At 50.7% G+C, this 18,796-nt stretch overlaps 2 protein-coding genes across 13 annotated transcripts in view; one reads left to right on the top strand and one right to left on the bottom strand.

Moving 5' to 3' along the window:
- The window catches only part of PELP1 (proline, glutamate and leucine rich protein 1), a 43,803-nt gene that overhangs the window by 17,977 nt on the left and 7,030 nt on the right, over positions 1 to 18,796 (bottom strand). The window contains exon 1 of one of the 2 annotated variants that reach the window (XM_001502967.4): positions 4,125 to 4,503. The exons of the other annotated variant lie outside the window; for it this stretch is intronic. Coding sequence (XP_001503017.3) covers positions 4,125 to 4,373 — 249 coding nt within the window. The 5' untranslated portion in view covers positions 4,374 to 4,503. Of the gene's footprint in view, positions 1 to 4,124; positions 4,504 to 18,796 lie in introns of those variants that run through there. 2 annotated transcript variants of the gene reach the window in all.
- On the top strand, positions 4,406 to 18,487 carry ARRB2 (arrestin beta 2). Of its 11 annotated transcripts, none has more exons than XM_070228071.1 (15): positions 4,406 to 4,511; positions 12,814 to 12,844; positions 13,483 to 13,543; positions 13,653 to 13,697; positions 13,914 to 14,110; positions 14,398 to 14,457; positions 14,871 to 14,938; positions 15,061 to 15,196; positions 15,428 to 15,512; positions 15,827 to 15,899; positions 16,179 to 16,316; positions 17,209 to 17,292; positions 17,390 to 17,469; positions 17,582 to 17,636; positions 17,929 to 18,487. In XM_070228071.1, the coding sequence occupies exons 5-15, from the start codon at positions 14,024 to 14,026 to the stop codon at positions 18,020 to 18,022; spliced, it is 960 nt and encodes a 319-aa protein (XP_070084172.1). In that variant the 5' UTR covers positions 4,406 to 4,511; positions 12,814 to 12,844; positions 13,483 to 13,543; positions 13,653 to 13,697; positions 13,914 to 14,023; the 3' UTR covers positions 18,023 to 18,487. The 11 variants fall into 11 exon arrangements, with proteins under 11 accessions (XP_070084172.1, XP_070084179.1, XP_070084176.1 ...); XM_023653378.2 differs by lacking the exon at positions 4,406 to 4,511 and adding an exon at positions 9,227 to 9,595; XM_070228070.1 differs by lacking the exon at positions 4,406 to 4,511 and adding an exon at positions 9,628 to 9,905.

The raw sequence follows: 18,796 nt of genomic DNA, 5'->3' as shown, positions 1-18,796 counted from the left end.
AAGACAAATATGCATCTTAAATGCTGATATTTGGAGTACCTAGGTGAAGGCTATATTCTTTCAAATTTTCTATACACTTTAAATTATTTCAAAGTAATGTTACAAAAAGAAGAAGAAGAATGGGAGAAGAATCAGAGACAGAAGTGCAAACTATTCTTTTGAGGAGTTTTGCCATAAAGAGAAGTAGAGAAGTGGGGCAGGAGCTGGAGGGGGATTTTTTTAAAAGCAGCTTTGAGCTGTATGCTGATGAAAATGACCCAACAGAGGGGGAAAATGTGATGATGGAGATGTGGCGCAGAACTGCTGAAGCGGTGCACCTGTGTAAGTGGAGAGGGGATAGCCAGCGCACAAGCAGAGGGTTGGCCTTAGACAGGAGCATGACTAGCTCAGCCCTAGTGGTGGGAGGCAAGGCAGAGCACATGGGCACAGACACAGGTAACTAGCAGATAGGGTGGTTGGAGCCTATGGGAATTCCCATCCAACTGTTTCTGCTTTCTCAGCAAATGGGAAGCAAGGTCATCAGCTAAGAGTGAGGATGGAGAGAAGTAATCAGAGATTGTCGAGGAAAGTGGAAATATAACAGGATTGCTAGGCAACACTAAGCGTTCACTTGAGATGATGATGGCCATGAATTTAAAGTGAGACTAGTCAGCAAGGATACATGTTTTTCTCCAGATATACTGAGCTGTGCAGGTGCGGGCACAGAATAAACAGAGTTGGATTTAACATAAACAGGATATTGCGAGGCAAGTACACCGAAGGGAGAAGGGCAAGGAAGTGATTATAACAGAACTTAAACTGGGTAAGAAGGGAAGAGAGAACAGGACAGATAATAAGTTAATTTCTTTCAAATAGTGAGAAATGCTAGGAAAGCAACAGAACAGGGTAATGTGACAGAGAATGACTGGAACGGGAAGGACTACTTTATTTCAAGACGGGGTGGTCAGGAAAGGCTCCTCGGAAATGGTGGCATGTAAGTTGAGACCTAAATGAGAAGCTCACCTTCCCATGAGATCCCAGCAGACTAAAGGAACAACGAGCAAGGGCCTCAGCATGCTCCAGAAACGAGATTAGCTTGGGTGGCTGGAGTACAGTTCAGACAGACAGGGAGTCTTACGAGATGAGGTCAAGAGGTAAGCAGAGGCCACACTATATAGGGCCTTGTGCAATAAGTTACTGGAGGATTTTAAGCAGAATGCTGTAATCTTATTGATATTTTTTAAAAGCTCACTGGGTGCCGGCCTGGTAGCACAGCGGTTAAGTTCACACATTCCGCTTCAGCAACCCAGGGTTTGCCGGTTCGGATCCCTGGTGCGGACTTACGCACTGCTTGTCAAGCCACGCTGTGGCAGGCATCCCACATATAAAGCAGCGGAAGATGGGCATGGATGTTAGCTGAGTGCCAGGCTTCCTCAGTAAATAGAGGATTGGTGGCAGATGTTAGCTCGGGTCTAATGCTCCCCAAAAAAATAAATAAAATAAAAGCTCACTGGTTACTGGCTGGGGAATGGAATAGTACAAAGCCCTAGGGATACAAGGCAGAACAAGACACCCTGCTCCTTAAAGCACGTGCAGTTATAGGGGAAATGAGATCTGAGATTTGCTTTAAAATGCCCCTGGGGGCATTTTTGCCCCCGGGGGCAGAGTTGGGATGGTGGGAATGAAACAAGACTGGTAAAATGTTTCTTGTTAAATTTCAGTGATGGGGACAGCACAGGGTGGAGAGGTTCAAAACACTATTTTTTCTACTTTTGTGTAATCTGATATTTTACATAAGTTTTTTTTTTAATTACACACAAAAACAAAACAAATCAAAGCCTAGTTGTGTAGGTGTGGTAGAAGGAGGTTGTACGTATACATAAAATAAATGAATGGATCATTTCAATATGGTGTAATAAAGAGCAGCTAACCACACCTGTTTGGGGAAGGTCTCCCAAAGGCAGCCACAAATAAGCAGAGAATTGAAAAGATTTTTGGAGGGAGCAGGGAGGCAGCACAGGGAGGGATTCCAAGCAGAGAACAGTAAGTGCAAAGACCCTGAGGCAAGAAAGCCCAGGTACTGAAGGACTTTAAAAGGTAGAAAACAGGATTCAAATTTTACTTTAGAAAGTTCACTCCAGCTGCTGTGTGGGGAATGGGTTAAAAAGAGCAAGACTGAGGGCAAGGAGACCAGTTAGGAGATTGTTGCTATAACCCAAGCTAGAAATTGTGAACTGTGCTAAGGTAGCTCCATCTCGGAACTGCTGAGTTTGCAGTATCTGTGCGAAAGCAAAGTTGGTGGTTAAGCCTAGATAGAGGGACCAATCAGTGGATCTCTTTTTCTCTCAAGCTCCAAACCTATTTACTTACCTTGATTACTCCTCTCAACTAGACTAGAAATTCTCCGAGGGAAAAGACTATGTCTTATTTATCTATCTGGAGATGAGGAATAGTACCTAACAGATAACAAATACTCAGTAAATGTTGAATGAAAATCTCCAGGGAAGAGAAGGAAACACGCCACACACTTCCATTTACTGAGGACCCAATGCAAGAGACACAAGTAGAAAAAATTTCAAGGCAAGATATACCCAAAAATGTGGTTCTGGCAATACTAAAGGGAGAGTCTAGTTTCCCACATCACCCCTAGCTGCTTTACTCAAAATCCTACTCGACTGTAGACACTTAGAGGAAATAAGCAAGACATTAAGTTCATGTAGCTCCCCTTGAAGAAGGAGGGGAAGAACTGAAAGAGATGATGAAGAAAATCACACATTTATGGGCAGAACAGATACTATTTCAGAAATATTTAGGAACCACATGAATTTAGAGGAGGAAGATGTAGAGGGAAGAGAAAATATACAAATCAGCTCCTGCTTCTGAAACTGGGCTGAGAAAGCAGATAGTTTTGCCACCCTCAACAATGAGGAGTAATGTTAATATAAATAATAAATGAGGTTGTCCCTGAGAAATTTGGGGCTAAGATTATTGAACCACCTAGCAGGTTGTAACAATCCTCTTCCTGGAAGGAAGCATAGAGCTGGGAGGGTCCCACTAATACAGGTTGAGACAGATAAGACCTCAGGTAATGAGGGTTGGAGGATGCACAGAATTTTGGAGAGGGTTAGGGAAGAGGACGGAGGGAGGAGATATGTTATTTCTTGTTAAAATCAGTGCCTTCACCTAGGCAAGATGATAGAGCCTCAAGCTGGGATGCGGACAACGGGAAAGATATAGAAACGAATGAACAGATCAGAAAGCTACTCAGAGGAAAAAAATCAACAGGACTTGATAGACTGCATACTAAGGTGTGTGAACAAGAAGAAAAGTATTTAGGATGACACTTAGGTTTCTAGCTTGCAGAATTTAATAGATGTCAGATACTACTCTTAGTATAATCCAAACGCCCCTTCTAAGCTAGTCTACAAAGCTCTGTATGGTCTATCCACTGCCTACCCTACCTCACCAGCCTCATCACACCCACTCTCTTTCCCTCCACCTCTGAGCTAAAGGCACAATGCCTTTCTTTTCAGCTGTTCCCTCCCACAGGGCCTTCCCACATGAGCTTTCCACTGACTGAACCAACCCTCTCATTTTCTTTCCCTAGCCAACCCCTACTCATCCTTAGGGGTCTCAGCTTAAACTCCGGTACATCAGGAAAACCTCTGCGATTCTCCAGATCAGGTTAGAGCTCCGTAATATACAACGCTCATAGTGTTTCCTAACATTTTGGCCATCGCCATCGCATCTGTAACTGGAGCGCCCAGTACTTGACGCTCAGTAAGAGCTCAGTAAATATTTGTTGAATACGTCCATTAACTCAGTCGAAACAACTCCAAAAAACAGATAACACCGGAGGAAAAAGAAGCTAAAGATCATACGTCTAGTGAGTGACGGGACCTGGAATCGAATCCATTCCCGCGTGACTACTAACAGCCCAGCAACAGAGAAATGAGGCCCTTCCTTTTCCCTGAGTTTCTACTCGGGGCTGATAAAGGAGAAATGCGTGAAATTCATCCAGCATGACACCTAGATGCGGTTTCTGCCCCCAGCTCTCCTTCCCTCCACCTCCCTACCGTGACCCGGCGCACAGGTGCGGCGCCAACCTTCCAACAGAGCCTCAGGCACGCGGGCCACAGACTCACCTGGGCCCCGCCCACCGTCCCATGCAGCCGCAACAGGCACATGAGTCCGGGCAAGTGTGCGGCCGAGCGGACGTGAGGATGCACGGGAGCAACGGTAGACCCGGCTCGCGGCTGCAGCAACCCAGACACGCTCTCCAGCAGCAGCAGGCGGAGACGCGGGCCCGAGGCAACAGCCGAGAGACCCCCGGTCCCGCCGGCAGCCCCAGCCGCGGAGCCCGCAGAGGGCCCACTAAGAACGGCTGCCGCCATCTTCACCGGGGCTCTGGTGGTGGCGTGGCGCGATGACGCAAACACACCGCGACGGACGCCCCGTGGGGAGTGGGCGTGAGGAGGGGGCTGTGGTCCTGCGCGACTGGTGAACGGAAGTTGGACTCCGGGCTCTGGCTGGTAGGGAGCATGCGCGGTGTGCAGGGGCCGGGCTGCCTGGGCGCCGGAGCGTGGGGTATTCAGTCCCCCGGGGGCGGGCCAGTGGCGCCTGAAGAACACGTGATCAGAACAAAAGGCGCCCGAGTCTGAAAGCTATCCTTTAAGCCTAGAGAGTTCCCGGACGCTTTCCTTCTAGACGTCACTGATACCTAAAGAACTGGCCCCGTTGTCTGAAATAAGACGTTTTTAACTGCATTTACAACTACAGAAATGATACAATACACGCGCCTTGCGAAAACAAATTCAAACAATACAGAGGGCATAAAGTAAAAAGAGAAACCCACTCTCCCCCGAAATCCTTCTCCCAGTAATGTGTATACTTGCCTAATATTAGTCTCTGCACAAAAACAAAGATGCATATTTGACAAGAGCAGGGTCTGCACTTGGCTTTTTTCCCTCAATATATATCGCGGGCGCCTTTACGCTGTTTTTTATGCTGCATGGTACAATGAAATGGGAGCGCCGTGATTTAACGATCCTATTGCTGAATACTTCCAGCTGCTCCAGTTTTTCACTAATACACTTTAGTGGACACTCAAATACTTCTATGTGTGCTTTTGTGCACAAAGATAATCCAATAATTTTAATCTAATTAAAGGCAAATCCAAGAGTCATCTTTTTTCCACTCTTACTGCCCTCTAATCCTTCCTCAAATCCTGGCATTCTGCCTCCAAAATATATTAACCCAGTAGGGTTATTTTTTCTCTATTTCTCCACCTTCAGTACCACTGTAGTCCAATTCACCATTCTCCCTCACCTGGCCTCTTTTGATAGCCTCCTTCAAAGGCCCCTTCATTGCTCCCCTCCTTCCCTCTTGGCCCTTGGTTGTCCCTTCTCCACACAGCAATGAGAGGTCTTTCCAAATCTAAGTCAGTTCTTGTCACTCCCTGCTTAAAGCCCTTCAGTGTCCTGGAGATATGTGAATGAAATCCCATCTTTCAGCTTGGCCTTCTGTAATCTACATGACCCCACCATAACCACCTCTCTGACCTCAACATGTACCAGATGTATCACTCTCCCTCTCTTTCCCTATCCTTGAGTCCAACTAGCCTTCTTTCTATCCTCTAGCAAGCCCATTCCCACCTCAGAGCCTTTGCACATGCTGCTGCTTCTGCCTAGAAAAACCATCCTTTGATTCTGCATGACTGATACCATCTTGCCATCCTCAGAGAGGGCGCCTTTTTTTTTAAGAAGTCCCCATTCCCTCCTCCATCACCCTCTATCACGTTACCCTTATTTTTTTTTATAACTCATAGCACTATCCAAAATTTACGCATTTTCTTATTTATTGACTCTCTTCTGTCTAAATACAAACCCCACGAGAGGTGTCTTGTCTTCTTCCCTATTTTATTCTCATCACTAGAAGAGTGCCTGGCACGTAAAAGGTGCTCAGTAAAGATTTGTTGAGTGAATAAATGATTGAGTATCAGATGAAAGAGGATGCCTATTTTTAATTTTGACAAGAAATGGCAAAATGCCCTCTAGAAGTTCCATCGATTTAAACCCCGGCCAACCATGTAAAGTAGAGCTCTATGCCTTAGACATCATCCCGATACTAGGCTTATTTATCTTTTTAAATTTTGTCAGTCTGAAACATGAAAAATATCTCCTTCTTTTAACTCGTTTTTCCTGATCATTAGTGAAATGGAGTAACTTTCATATGTTTAATAGACATTTGTATTTCTTCTTTACTTTTCATGCCCTTTACCCATTTTCCTATTGAGTTTTTCACCTCTATCTTATTAGTTTGTAGGAACTCTTTGTAGATTTAAGAAATTACTTTTTTTTTAAAAGATTTTATTTTTCCTTCCAAAGCCCCCCAGTACATAGTTGTGTATTTTTAGTTGTGGCATGTGGGATGCTGCCTCAGCGTGGCCTGATGAGCGGTGCCATGTCCGCGTCCAGGATTCAAACCGGTGAAACCCCGGGCCACCACAGCAGAGCTTGCAAACTTAACCACTCGGCCACGGGGCCGGCCCCTATTGTTGATTGTTATATGTGTTGCAAGGTTGCAAGAGGTTTCTTCCAATTTGTCTTTTTATTTTATTTAATTTTTAATCTCAGTCGTTTGGAAGTAAGGTGTTGTGATTAAGGGCACAGATTCTGGGGCTCGACTGCTGGGTACAAACACCAGCTTTGCCTCTTTCCAGTCATGTGAGCCAGCAGGTTACTCAACTGTGCCTCCATTTCTTCATCTGTAAAGAGGGGATAATTATAGACCCTCAACTCATACGGTTGTGAGGACGAAATTAATTGATGTTTGTCAAGTGCTTAGAACAATGTTTGGCACATGGTAAATACTATAAAGTGTTAGCCGTGGGGTTTGATATCTTGAGATGCTTTTCCTAACCTCCCAGATTATAAAAATATTCACCTGTATTTTCTCCTAATACTTTCATAGTTTTACCCTGTGCATTTAGATCTTTAACCCATCTGGAATTTACTTAAGGTATGAGGTAGAGATATAACTTTTGTTGTCCCCAAACACATAGCTGATTGTCGCAACCCTAGTGAATCTGCTATTATTTCTCCAATGACTCAAAATGCTACCATGTGGGTCTATATCTGGACTCTATTCTGTTTCATTGCTCTATTTAGTATTATTGCACCAATAATACAATTTTAATTATTGTAACATAAATTTTCTTATCTGGTAAGACAAATGCCTGCTGTACTCTTATTTTGCAAAATTTTCCTGGCTATACTTGAAAGTTAATTCTTCTGATTATGTTTAGAATCAAGCTCCCCCAAAAAGTCTCGTTATTTTATGTGGCATTAAATGTTCAGACAATTTGCAGAGAAATGACATCTTTATAATGAAAGTTTTTCCCACCTAGAATATGGTGTATCTCTTTCCTTTTTTCTTGCCTTCTTTACTGTCTTTCTAAAGCTGTCCTTATATTAATATCTTTTAATACAGTTGTTTTTATGCCATGTAGACCACTTATCTTTCAGTTCCAAAAGCACTTTAGATATGTAGCAATACAGATCTCATTACCTTCTGATGCTGACCCTTTGACAAAAGCGATTCATGAGTCTAAAAGAAATGTATCATCTAGGGCCAGCCCAGGTGGCCTAGTGGTTAAGTTTGGTGCGCTCTCTTTGGTGGCCCGGGTTTGGTTCCTGGGCATGGACCTACACCACTCATCTGTCAGTGGCCATGCTGTGGCAGCAGTTCACATACAAAAAGAGGAAGATTGTCAGTGGATATAAGATCAGGGCAAATCTTCTTCAGGAGAAAGAAAAAGAAATGTATGATCTAAACTTGAAAGGGGTGAAGAGTGAACTCAGAAGGTGGTGAAAGAACTGAGGGGTGGGGAAGTGGCAGCTGGTGGGCAAGATCCGTATTTGAACCCTAAACATGATCTCAGAAGCTGTCTTGTGTGCATAGAAAAGTGGAGGGAGAAGTGTACAGTTAATTCATTTGGGGAAGACGGCGAGTATGAGAAAAGAGATGGAAGAAGAAAAACTTCTTTAACTCCTTCAATCCAGAAATATCAGTCATCCATCATCCTCCCCAAGTCCAGTCAATTTTGCCCTAGAAATGACTCTTCAACCTCTTCTCCTTTCCACTCTATCGTTTATCATCTCCCCTTGACTAGTTTTAATCTGCAACAGCCTTGCCCCACTCCCTCCACCCTCCTCATTGCCCAGAACTAGCTGCCTAAAAGATAAATCTCATGATGCCACTTCCTTGCTTAAAAAACTACTACTGGATCCATGTGTCCTCCTCCAGGGCAGGGCCCCACTCTCATTCCCTCACCTGCTATACAAAATCTCCCTTTTAACTGTTCCAGCCTCCTCCTCAGTCTTCTCTCTCCTGCCATCTATCCCCACAAACACTTCAGAACAAGATGTGCCTCACCTTTCTCTCTTTGGAATACCCTTTCTCAACTTCTGCCCACTATTCAGAAAGATTGTCCTCAAATGTCCCCTCCTCTGTACAGCCTGCACTCCCTCCACCCCCGCCCCAGCTAAATGCTGGTAGTTGCTTTGTCTTCTGAGTCATACCTCTATTATAGCATTCCTGGGATCATAATACCATTTTATGTGTCTCCTCAACTATACTATTCGGAAGGCAAGGGCCATGTTAACTAATGTCTGTGTACCCACCGCCTAGCATAGTGACTAGCACAAAATAAGCATGGATAGATGGAAGGATGGATGGATGGATGGACGGATGGGTGGATGGGTGGGTGGGATGATAGTGAGGGAGGAAGGAAGGAATGAACGGATGGGTGAGTGGGTGGGTGGATGGACATTAGTTGCGGTGAGTGGACGGAGGAGATGGGTAGTTGGAGCAATTAGAAAAGTAACCCTGCGAAGCTCAAAAAGAGACACCAGGGGGAGCTGACACGCTACAAGAAAGAAGCGGGAGGGCGGTCCAAAGAAGGCTGCAAGCTCTGGGATGAGCGGGTGAGCGGCGCGCGCTAAGGCAAGCACCACGCAAGTGGAACCGCTCACCCACGTGTGTTATCCCTCATCCTCCTTCCCAGACTGTGCTCGAGCTGCTTGCACCGCCCCCACACTCTAATCGCCTCCGCCGCCACAGAGAAAGCAAACAAAGGGGTGGAAACCCCTGCAGGGTTCTGGATGCAGGGAGCCAATCAAGGGCTCTAATCTTCTGGAAGGCGGGAGCCTTCGTTTAAGGGAGCCAAATCAGTTTCTAACCGAGTGCGGAGGGGCGGAGAGATGGGCGGGAAGAGCAGAGAGTAGAGACAGCGCCCGCCGGGGAGAGATCCCTCGGGAAGGGTGGGGATAGAGCGCGGAGGGGGCGGGGGCGGAGCCAATCGCCGCGCGTGTCTGTGAGGAGAAGGCGGGCAGCGCCGCGGCGCGCGCGATCCGGGCTGACGGCATCTGGCCCCTGTTCCCCGGGATCGAGGGGGGGCCCGGAGGGGAGGGGGAGAGGAGAAAGAGCCGAGGGCGCGCTTGCGCAGTGGCGCGGGGAGGAGCAGGGACTTGGCAGCGGGCTTGGAGGCTGCAAGCGAGCCGCGAACCGGGCGGGCGGCGGGCGCGCGCACCATGGGGGAGAAACCCGGGACCAGGTAAGGGAGGTGGGGCCACGCGGCGGGACGTGGGCGGCGGCCCAGGGCGGGTGCCGGGACGGTCCCCAGACAAGGCCACCCGGGAGAGAATCCGGGGGCCGGACGCCTGGGTCCCTAGGGGCCAGCCATTCGGGGCCGCACGCCTAGGTCCTCGAGGATAATGAGGGAGACGCATGCTGGGAACCCTGCAGAAAGCGAGGGCTGAAGGGGATCAGGAAACCGGCATCTGGGTTCTCGCAGGGATGTGGAGGCCGGACGACTGGGTTCTCCGGTGCAGGCTGCGATGCAGGGGCGGAGGAAGGAGGAGCAGGTGGCCAGTCCCAAGGGGTCGGGTATGGGCAAGCTGGGTGCCGGGAGGGGGATCCCCCCCTAGACTCGTGCCGAGCCACTGGAAAGCCTCCTGTCCAATACCCTACAGGCAGCTGGGCTGCCCCCACTGTCCCGAGGGCCGCCTCCGCTTCCAAACTTCTGCCTTCCCCCGGGTTGCTAGGAGCAACAGCTTCATCTTGGGGGAGCAGAGTGCGCGGCGACCCTCCTCGATTATGGGCCTTGCCCTTCTTCCCTGGGGTGAGGGGAGGCAGTATGTGCCCTGGGCACGCCATCCACTCCCCGGATGTTTTCTGTGCAATCGAGGCTCTTTCCTTCCACTGACACCTCGAGTTCTCTTTTTTGGTCTCTAGCAAAATCCACTTCCTGTTGTGACCCAACACCCCTAAAGGGACAGTGGGTGCATGCCTGAGTCCCTGGGGAGCAGGAGCAAAAGAGGAAAAGATTGGGGCTGTATGTCTCTATCCAGAGGGCATCAGGAATGGGACCCTGGTCCTAAGCTGTCACTTATTCTACAAAACACTATCATATCAGCCCACCACTCTCCACCCATAGAGTAGGAGAACCCAGGCTTCTGAGCACCAAGTTGACTAGTATTGGAGAGAGATGATCAGAAGGAGGATTGGTGTCCTAGATTAGAGATTAAACACCCCCAGAGAAAGGGGAAGTCGCTAACTTGAGGGAGGCCCCCAATTTCCGTTATGTGGTTCAGGGAGGAGGACTGATGGACCAAAGGGGGACTGCTGACTTGGCACAATTCCTGCCACCCCCATCAAATTCTGGGCCACAGAAAATGAAGAGAATAGCAGGAAGTGCGAGGGGGCATCTGCTTCTGCTGCCCCCCTTCATTGGGCACCTCCATGGTCACCCCAACACTCTGCCTCCTTGGCCAGCCTCAGTATACACATGCTGCTCCCCCCTAGCCTGGCAGGGTGTTGGCTGGGTTAGGATCCAAAGGGCAGGTGCCCTGCAGCTGCTCCAGGGCAGTTATTCCAAAGCCACACTCCAGTTGGCCAACTCATTGTGGCTGTTGCAGCCCTCTGCCAGGGCTCCTAATTGGAAGAAACACTGGGACAAAGAGGGAAATCGGAAGCAAAGGGGAAGGAGAGCTGGATGATGCCATAGTAAGCATCCCCCAAGTTGGGACAAGAGATGGGGTGCTTTTTCTTGCTGCCACCATATCAATGCTTACTCTCCTTTATTGAATGGGAATACTTGGGGACCTCCATACCCTCTGCCTTATGGCATTTGGATAGCTTGGCCTTCTGGGAAGAAGGGGCAATTGAAGTTGTTATAGCAGAAACAAGTGGTGGGGTTGGAGAAGGGATGGACCAGTTGGCAGGATTTCAGTTTCTACTATCTGGGGACCCTTCCCAGGGATCACTGCCAAGCCAGTGAATTGGGAGTGGACTGTAAGGTGGTACAGCAAAGAACAAGCCCACGAGTGGCCAGAGCATTGGAGCAGCCAGACACTTCCCCACCCTCCTAATGGGTGGAGTGCTCCCTTAAACTGTTTCGGCAACTGGAAAGCAAATCTCCTTCGATTCAACAAACTTGATGTCAATTACAGAGGCAGGGTAGTACAGTCGGCCCTCTGTATCTGTAGGGTCCACATCCGCAGATTCAACCAACCACGGATCTAAAGGCCTACGATGGTTGTGTCTGTACTGAACATGTAAAGACTTTTTTTCTTATCATTATTCCCTAAACAATACCAATGCTAGTTACATTGTATTCAGTATTATAGATAATCTAGAGATGATTTAAAGTATCTGAGAGGATGTGCATAGGTCATATGCAAATACTACACCATTTTATATAAGAGACTTGAGCATCTGCGGTTTTGGGTATCCGCAGGGGTCCTGGAACCAATCCCCTGCAGATACCAAGGGACAACTGTATAATGGTTTAGTGACTAATGCATGGACTTGGAGCCGGGTTGGCTCTGTTTTTATCTGAATTCCACCATTTACACTGTGACTTTAGGCAAGATACTTGACCTTTCCAGTACCTTAGTTTCCTCAACTGTAAAATAGGAATATTAGGACTTCCAGCATTGGGTTATTAAGAGTATTAAATTACGTGAAACACTTGAAACAGTGCTGAGCACACAGTATTCACCCAATAAATGCTAGCCAGCTTGTCATCTTTGTCGTATGGCTGGCATGGTGCTGGGGATGCCTAAATGAATAAGGCCTCTGATGTTCACACTCTGTCTGGTGAGACAGATGATACACAGCTAACTGCCCTTGTGTGCTATCACACCACAAGTAAAGCATAAACAAGGTGTGACAGGAGCCCAAAAAAAGGGGTGACCAGTGGATCTGCTTTATAAAGGAAGTGGTATCTGAGCTGGGCGTTGAAAGACAAATAGGCTTTTAAGCTGCTGAGATCAGAGATGAGGACAGTTGGAGGTTAATGGAGTAGGGTCACACTTAGGTAGCGCCTACAGTAGAGCACTTTAGAGGCAAAGGCCAGGGCCATTGCTCTTCCAAGTACTCCAGCTGTCATTGGAGCTGGAGACCAGAGAAGATGGAAGGAGGGTTGATTAGGTCTTACACAGACACTGCTGCGACCTGCCCATTCGGGTCTCCCTGGGGGAGGTTCTCTGGGAGGAACCTGGGTGGTTCCTGTGGCACCCAGTGGCACAGGAGGTGGGGAACTAGTAAGGGTGGACCAAGGAGGGGTTGCCATGTTGGAAATATTAAGGACCTGTGGTTGCCTTTCCTTCCCAGAAGCAGTGGGAGGTGGTAGGGCTGGGCAAAGCCCCAGAGCCTCCAGACAGGACTCCTGGGTGAGCTCTGCTCAGGCTGGGGAGGGACAAGGTCCTGGCGCGGGGGTCCTTGCTGAGTCTGAGGGAGGCAGTGGGGTTTCCCTTTCTGTTTTGTTAGGGTCTTCAAGAAGTCAAGCCCTAACTGCAAGGTGAGTCTCCCACAGTGCTTCTCCTCCTGACCCTCCCTAGGCCCTTGCAAAGCCTAGCCTGCCCCCAGCCGATCCCCAACCCCTAGCTCCCCACTTCCTGTGACAGCTAAGAGCCGACTTCCTCCCCTCCTGAAGCCCCTTGCCACAAAGGCTGCTCCGCCTGAGCCTGAGCCAGCTACAGGGCGGGGTGGGGACAGGCCTGGGCCCCTAAGCAAGACCAAGGGGGAGGAGCCAGAAGCCCATGCCTGTAGCCCTCTTAGGAGCCACCCAGGGTGCCTGGGGCTGGAACGGTGAACAGTCTCCTAGGCTATGGCCTGTTTATCCCAGAACCGCTTGAGGGGAATGAGTGAGGCTGACAGCCCCTCTCTAACTGGCTGCCTAGGACCGGGTTCTCCCTGAGGACTCACACACCTGACTGTTGGGCAGAGGTGTGAAAAGATATTAGGGAGCAGCTAAAAAGCCTCAAGGTGGCTAAAAGCCCCACCACCCTCCCTTTCCAACCCTACTGCGGGGAAACCGGAGAAGATCCTTCCAATACCCCAGCCTGGGAAGAACAGGGCAGGCCAGCCACTTTTGAGGGCTCTGATGCCCTGCCACCCTCCTATCCAATCTTCCCTGTGACCCCTCTCCATCCTCAGCTCACCGTATACTTGGGCAAGCGGGACTTTGTAGATCACCTGGACAAAGTGGATCCTGTAGGTAAGTGCCCAGAAAGTGGCATCACGTCCCCCAAGAGGGGAAGAAGTTCCTGGGCCCAGGAATGGAGGAGAGGCCAGGACAGGAAATGAGTTCATGTGTCTCCTTCCAGATGGTGTGGTGCTTGTGGACCCCGACTACTTGAAGGATCGCAAAGGTACTGGCCCCAAGTCCAGAGGCCCAAGGGGAGGTAGGGAGTTGGAGAAGGGAACTGGCATTGAGAGGGGCCCCAGAGAGGTAGCGGGCTGAGGCAGAAGCCAGGAGTAGGATTCAGGCAGGTTTTATGCTGCTGAGGAGGGAGCAGCTGCTGCTAGGTACTGGGGTACTGGGAAAGAGGGGCTCCTGACCACCTCACCTTGCCCTCCCTTGCCAGTGTTTGTGACCCTCACCTGCGCCTTCCGCTATGGCCGCGAGGACCTGGATGTGCTGGGCTTGTCCTTCCGCAAAGACCTGTTCATCGCCACCTACCAGGCCTTCCCCCCAATGCCCAACCCGCCCCGGCCCCCCACCCGCCTGCAGGACCGGCTGCTGAGGAAGCTGGGCCAGCATGCCCACCCCTTTTTTTTCACAGTGAGGATGCCCCCCACCATCTGCAGGGCCAGGGGTCTGGGACTGTTTGGGGGGTGAGGCACCTATTATGGGCAGATCTGGAAGAAACAGTAAAAGGGGCCCTGACCCACCTCCCTTCAGGGTCACCCTGCACTCAGAAGCCCTTGCCTCTCTGCCTCCTCCCTGGGACCCCTTCCTTCTTCCTTTCTCATCCCCAGGAGTCCTTCCCCAGCCTCTTAAATTGAGATTGGGAGGAAGATTTGGGGGCTTTCTGGGGGAACTGAAGCCTCCCCTTTCCCCTGCCACAGATACCCCAGAATCTGCCCTGCTCCGTCACACTGCAGCCGGGCCCAGAGGACACAGGGAAGGTATGGGAGGAATGGCTCTGAGAGCTCCTAGGGCAGAACAGGGTCCAGCAGGAGCCGGGGGCACACCTGAGAGGGGAGTGGGCTGGTGAGGAGAAGCCAGGGTGGAACTAAGGGTAGGAAATGTCCCCAGTGGAAGTGGCATGTGTATGGGATGGTCACTGCTCACATGTGACACTGCCTCCTGCTCCCGACCTGCAGGTACCTGGGTCTAGGGGCTCACCTTGCACAGCCAGGACAGAGCCTCTACCAGGTGCTGGGCCTCAGGGAGGCAGAGGAGCAAGACTCAGGCTCTGTACTCCTCAGACCATGATGGGGCGAGAGTCCTTGCCCAAGACGGCAGAAGAGGGAAGGAAGGGAGTGGTGGTGGCGGCAGGGGCCTTGTGTAAGATGTGACCTTTCCTCCCCCTCCCAAGGCTTGTGGGGTAGACTTTGAGATTCGAGCCTTCTGTGCCAAATCAATAGAAGAGAAAAGCCACAAAAGGTGAGGGAAGGAAGCTCCCCTGTGGTTTGACCATTCCCTCCCTGCTCCCAGGAGCCCCAGGCCCCTGTGGGAGGTGAGAGCGGGTGTTTGGGTGTCTGAGGACTCACCCCTTCCACCCCCAGGAACTCTGTGCGTCTGGTGATCCGAAAGGTGCAGTTTGCCCCAGAGAAACCTGGCCCCCAGCCTTCAGCTGAAACCACACGCCACTTCCTCATGTCTGACCGGTCCCTGCACCTTGAGGCTTCCCTGGACAAGGAGGTGGGGTGTGAGAGGGTGATGCAGGTGCTACAGTGCAGGCCAGACCCTGGGGGGAGGGGGTAAGCCACGTGTCAGGATGGCGTTTTTAAAGGAGGCTGCCTTAGCTGGGTGTGGAGAGTTGCTGAGGGCTTGGGTTTAGAGGGGGAAAGCCAAGCAGCGTGTCTGTGTCAATAGTAATAATGGGACCAGTGAAAACAGAGCCAATTAACTTGACGCCCCTCCCCTCAAAAGCTGTACTACCACGGGGAGCCCCTCAATGTCAATGTCCATGTCACCAACAACTCCACCAAGACTGTCAAGAAGATCAAAGTTTCTGGTAGGAGGTGGGGGTCGGAAGGGGGTCTCAGGGGAGGGAGTTGCTGCACATGTGGCTTCTGGCGAGATCTCAGCCCCAAGGACATAGCCCAGTGCGGGAGGCCCCCCAGAGCTCAAAGAATTCAGGCTGTCAGAGGATGAGATACTGGGCTGCCCCCCTCCCCGCCCCCCTGTGTTTACCACTATGGGAAGGGCCAAGTGTCACAGTGGTGGGGGTGGTGCTGGGCTGAGGCCTGGAGCCCTTGCCACATGGTCTGCAGTGGGGCAGTAGTCTGTGCTCCATGCAGAGCTGCTTCACCCCACCCCACCCCACAGTGAGACAGTATGCTGACATCTGCCTCTTCAGCACTGCCCAGTACAAGTGTCCTGTGGCTCAGATCGAACAAGAGTGAGTATCAGAACAGCTCTGGGTCCCAACCTCGGGGAAAGAGTAGGCCCAGATGAATGTGAGGTGGGGGCAGAATTCTTCCCAAACTATCTCCACTTACAAGGGCATTCCCTCCACAGTCCAGTGGCTCTGAGCTGTGAATTTTCATAAGCAGGTTGAGACAAAACCTACTCCCTGTGACCCATTCCCAAGGAGAGAAGGGGCTAGTGGTGGGAAAGATGCTGCCCCCTTGCCCAGCCTGGCCCTCCAAGAGTCTTGTCGTCTTGTCCCCACCCTCAGTGACCAGGTATCTCCCAGCTCCACGTTCTGTAAGGTGTACACCATAACTCCGCTGCTCAGCAACAATCGGGAGAAGCGTGGTCTTGCCCTGGATGGGAAGCTCAAGCACGAGGACACTAACCTGGCCTCCAGCACCATGTGAGGGAGGGAGCTAGATCTGGGGGGGCGGGGGGCTCCTGCAGCCCAGGAGACACATGTTCGTTCAGTGCCAGCTGTGTGCCGTCCTCTGTTCTAGGTGCCAGGGCTCTATCAGTGAACAGAAGAGAGAAAAAGTCTCTTATATTCTAGGGGAGGGAGGACAGACAAAACAGATAAACGGTAAAATATACAGCATGTCTTGTGACAAGTGTCAAGGAGGAAAAGCAAGGCAGGGGAGGAAGATACAAAGTTTAGAGAGAGTGGCAGGGTACGTTAACTTTAAATAAGGTGACTAGGGAAGGCATAGTCCAGAGGGGCATTTTGAGTAAGGATCCAAAGGAAGTAGGCGATGTGAACAAGCAGGGAGAGTGCTCCAAGCAGAGAGAACGGCAAGCACAAAGAGTCAGAGGTGGACCGGGCCCCGTGTGTTTGAGGAAGAGCCTCAGGGTGACTCCTGGCCTCTGTGGGGCCACTGTGCCTTAGAGCAGGAGCAGCCCCAGAGATCCACATCTTCACAAAGTAAGGGCTGGATTTCAGCCCCACTGGCACCTTTGTACAGAGTACACACTGCATGAGCACACACAGCAGGCTTGGAGGCCAGCATGGTGAGAATGAACTACAAAGAGAGGCGTAGGAGGTGGGGTCAGAGGGCCAAATGAGAGCAAGGCACTGCAGGGCTGTTAGGTCCCAAGGACTTCAGCTTTTACCGTGAGAGAGGTGAGAAGCCACGGGAGGGTTCTGCACGGAAGAATGCCATGAGGTACTTTACCGTGATAAGAGCACAGCCTATGCTGCAGGAGCGAGTTTGTGGTCCTGCTCAGAGTCCTGATGGGAGGCGTGGGCTGGGATGCAAGGCGTTGGGGCCTGGTCCAACTCCTCCCCCCAACTGCAGTGTGAAGGAGGGTGCCAACAAGGAGGTGCTGGGAATCCTGGTGTCCTACAGGGTCAAGGTGAAGCTGGTGGTGTCTCGCGGCGGGTGAGTGCAGTCGGGGAGCCTGAGGTGGGGGGTTGTAGTGCTCTCCTCTGGCTCTGCATTGTCGTTCTCGCTTCATGCCACCGTTCTCCCTCCCCAGGGATGTCTCTGTGGAGCTACCTTTTGTTCTTATGCACCCCAAGCCCCATGACCACATCACCCTTCCCAGACCCCAGTCAGGTGAGCATGCCATCCACCCTAAGCCCCCGGACGGAGGGCCTGAAGCAAGGCCAGTGCAAAAAAGTTGGCCTTCCAGCACCCACCCACCCACCCCCTCTCCTGCTCCCCTCAGCTGCTCCTGAAACAGATGCCCCTGTGGACACCAACCTCATTGAATTTGATACCAAGTAAGAGACTCATCCCCTGTCTTCCGACCTTTGACCCTCTGCACAAAGATTCCTGTAACATTCCAATCTACCCTCTACCCCCTATTTTTTTCTCTTGGGGGAGGGATGGTTGAAACATCAAATCGCGATGACTTTGAGCATTGTGAGCTGCTGGTTACTGCCCACTCTTTGTCCCTTCTCGCAAAACCAGCAGTCCTGTTGCTGCTCTGATACCTGGGTCTCTAGGAGGGGAGTGGGAGGTTGAGAGGAGGGTCCGAAGCCCTCACCTCACCCCCTCCTTTCTGTCACCAAGCTATGCCACAGATGACGACATTGTGTTTGAGGACTTTGCCCGGCTTCGGCTGAAGGGGATGAAGGATGAGGACTACGACGACCAGTTCTGCTAGGAAGGGGGGCTGGAAGAAGGGAGTGGATGGTGCTGGGAGAGGTAGGGGCAGGACCAAGATCCCCACTGTTGTTGGAGGGGTCCCAGCCTCTCTTCCCTTCCCCTCCATCCAGCAGCTTCCTCAACCATCCCCTTCCCTTCCTTCCTCCCCCATCCCCCCTAGATACGCACTGGACTCATCTCTTGTTGAACATGGGCATTAATTTTTTGACTACAGCTCTGCTTCCCCAACCCCCCAATGGGTGGCAAGCTGTGTTCACACCTAAGTATTCTGGAGAGGGACACTGAAAAGGGGAGTGATAGTAGAGAAAGAGGGGAGAAAGAACTCCCACATTCAACCTCACACCAACATCCCCTCCTGTCACTATCTCTGCTCCCAGTCCTTCAAGATGAGACCCTTTGGGGGGCAAGGCCACTTCTTTGTTTCTGAACATAAAGAAGAAAATAAACCTTTTAATAGGCCTGAGGGTGTGTGTTTTCTATGTAGCATTTAAGGTGAATACAGCGTGCTCATCCGTGACTCTGTTAGCTTGTGGGTGAGGACCCAGTCTCTACTCTGCACCTGCATGGCACCCAGCCCACAGGCTGTCAATAAGTGTTTACCGAATGACTGGGCTATACCTGTGTTCCAACGTAAACATCAAAACTTTGATTTGGTCAGTCCACAGTCAAGGGTACGGTTGGGTAAAGCTGCAAAGTAAACTTATTCCTTTACAAGGGGAATAAGAACTCACTTGCCTGCAGACTAGATGCCCCTGGGAGCTGGGCAGGGCAG

The sequence above is a fragment of the Equus caballus genome, chromosome 11 (assembly GCF_041296265.1).
Source record: "Equus caballus isolate H_3958 breed thoroughbred chromosome 11, TB-T2T, whole genome shotgun sequence".
In the NCBI taxonomy this organism is placed as follows: domain Eukaryota; kingdom Metazoa; phylum Chordata; class Mammalia; order Perissodactyla; family Equidae; genus Equus; species Equus caballus.
This window is presented reverse-complemented; position numbering and strand designations above follow the sequence as displayed.

Bases quoted from the DNA above. Each gene is read 5' to 3' on its own strand.
- ARRB2 (XM_070228070.1), top strand. From the start codon at position 9,769: ATGCTGGGAACCCTGCAGAAAGCGAGGGCTGAAGGGGATCAGGAAACC. The intron at 9,906-12,813 runs GTGGCCAGTCCC...CTGTTTTGTTAG, and splicing joins GGCGGAGGAAGGAGGAGCAG to GGTCTTCAAGAAGTCAAGCC. The intron at 12,845-13,482 runs GTGAGTCTCCCA...CTCCATCCTCAG, and splicing joins AGTCAAGCCCTAACTGCAAG to CTCACCGTATACTTGGGCAA.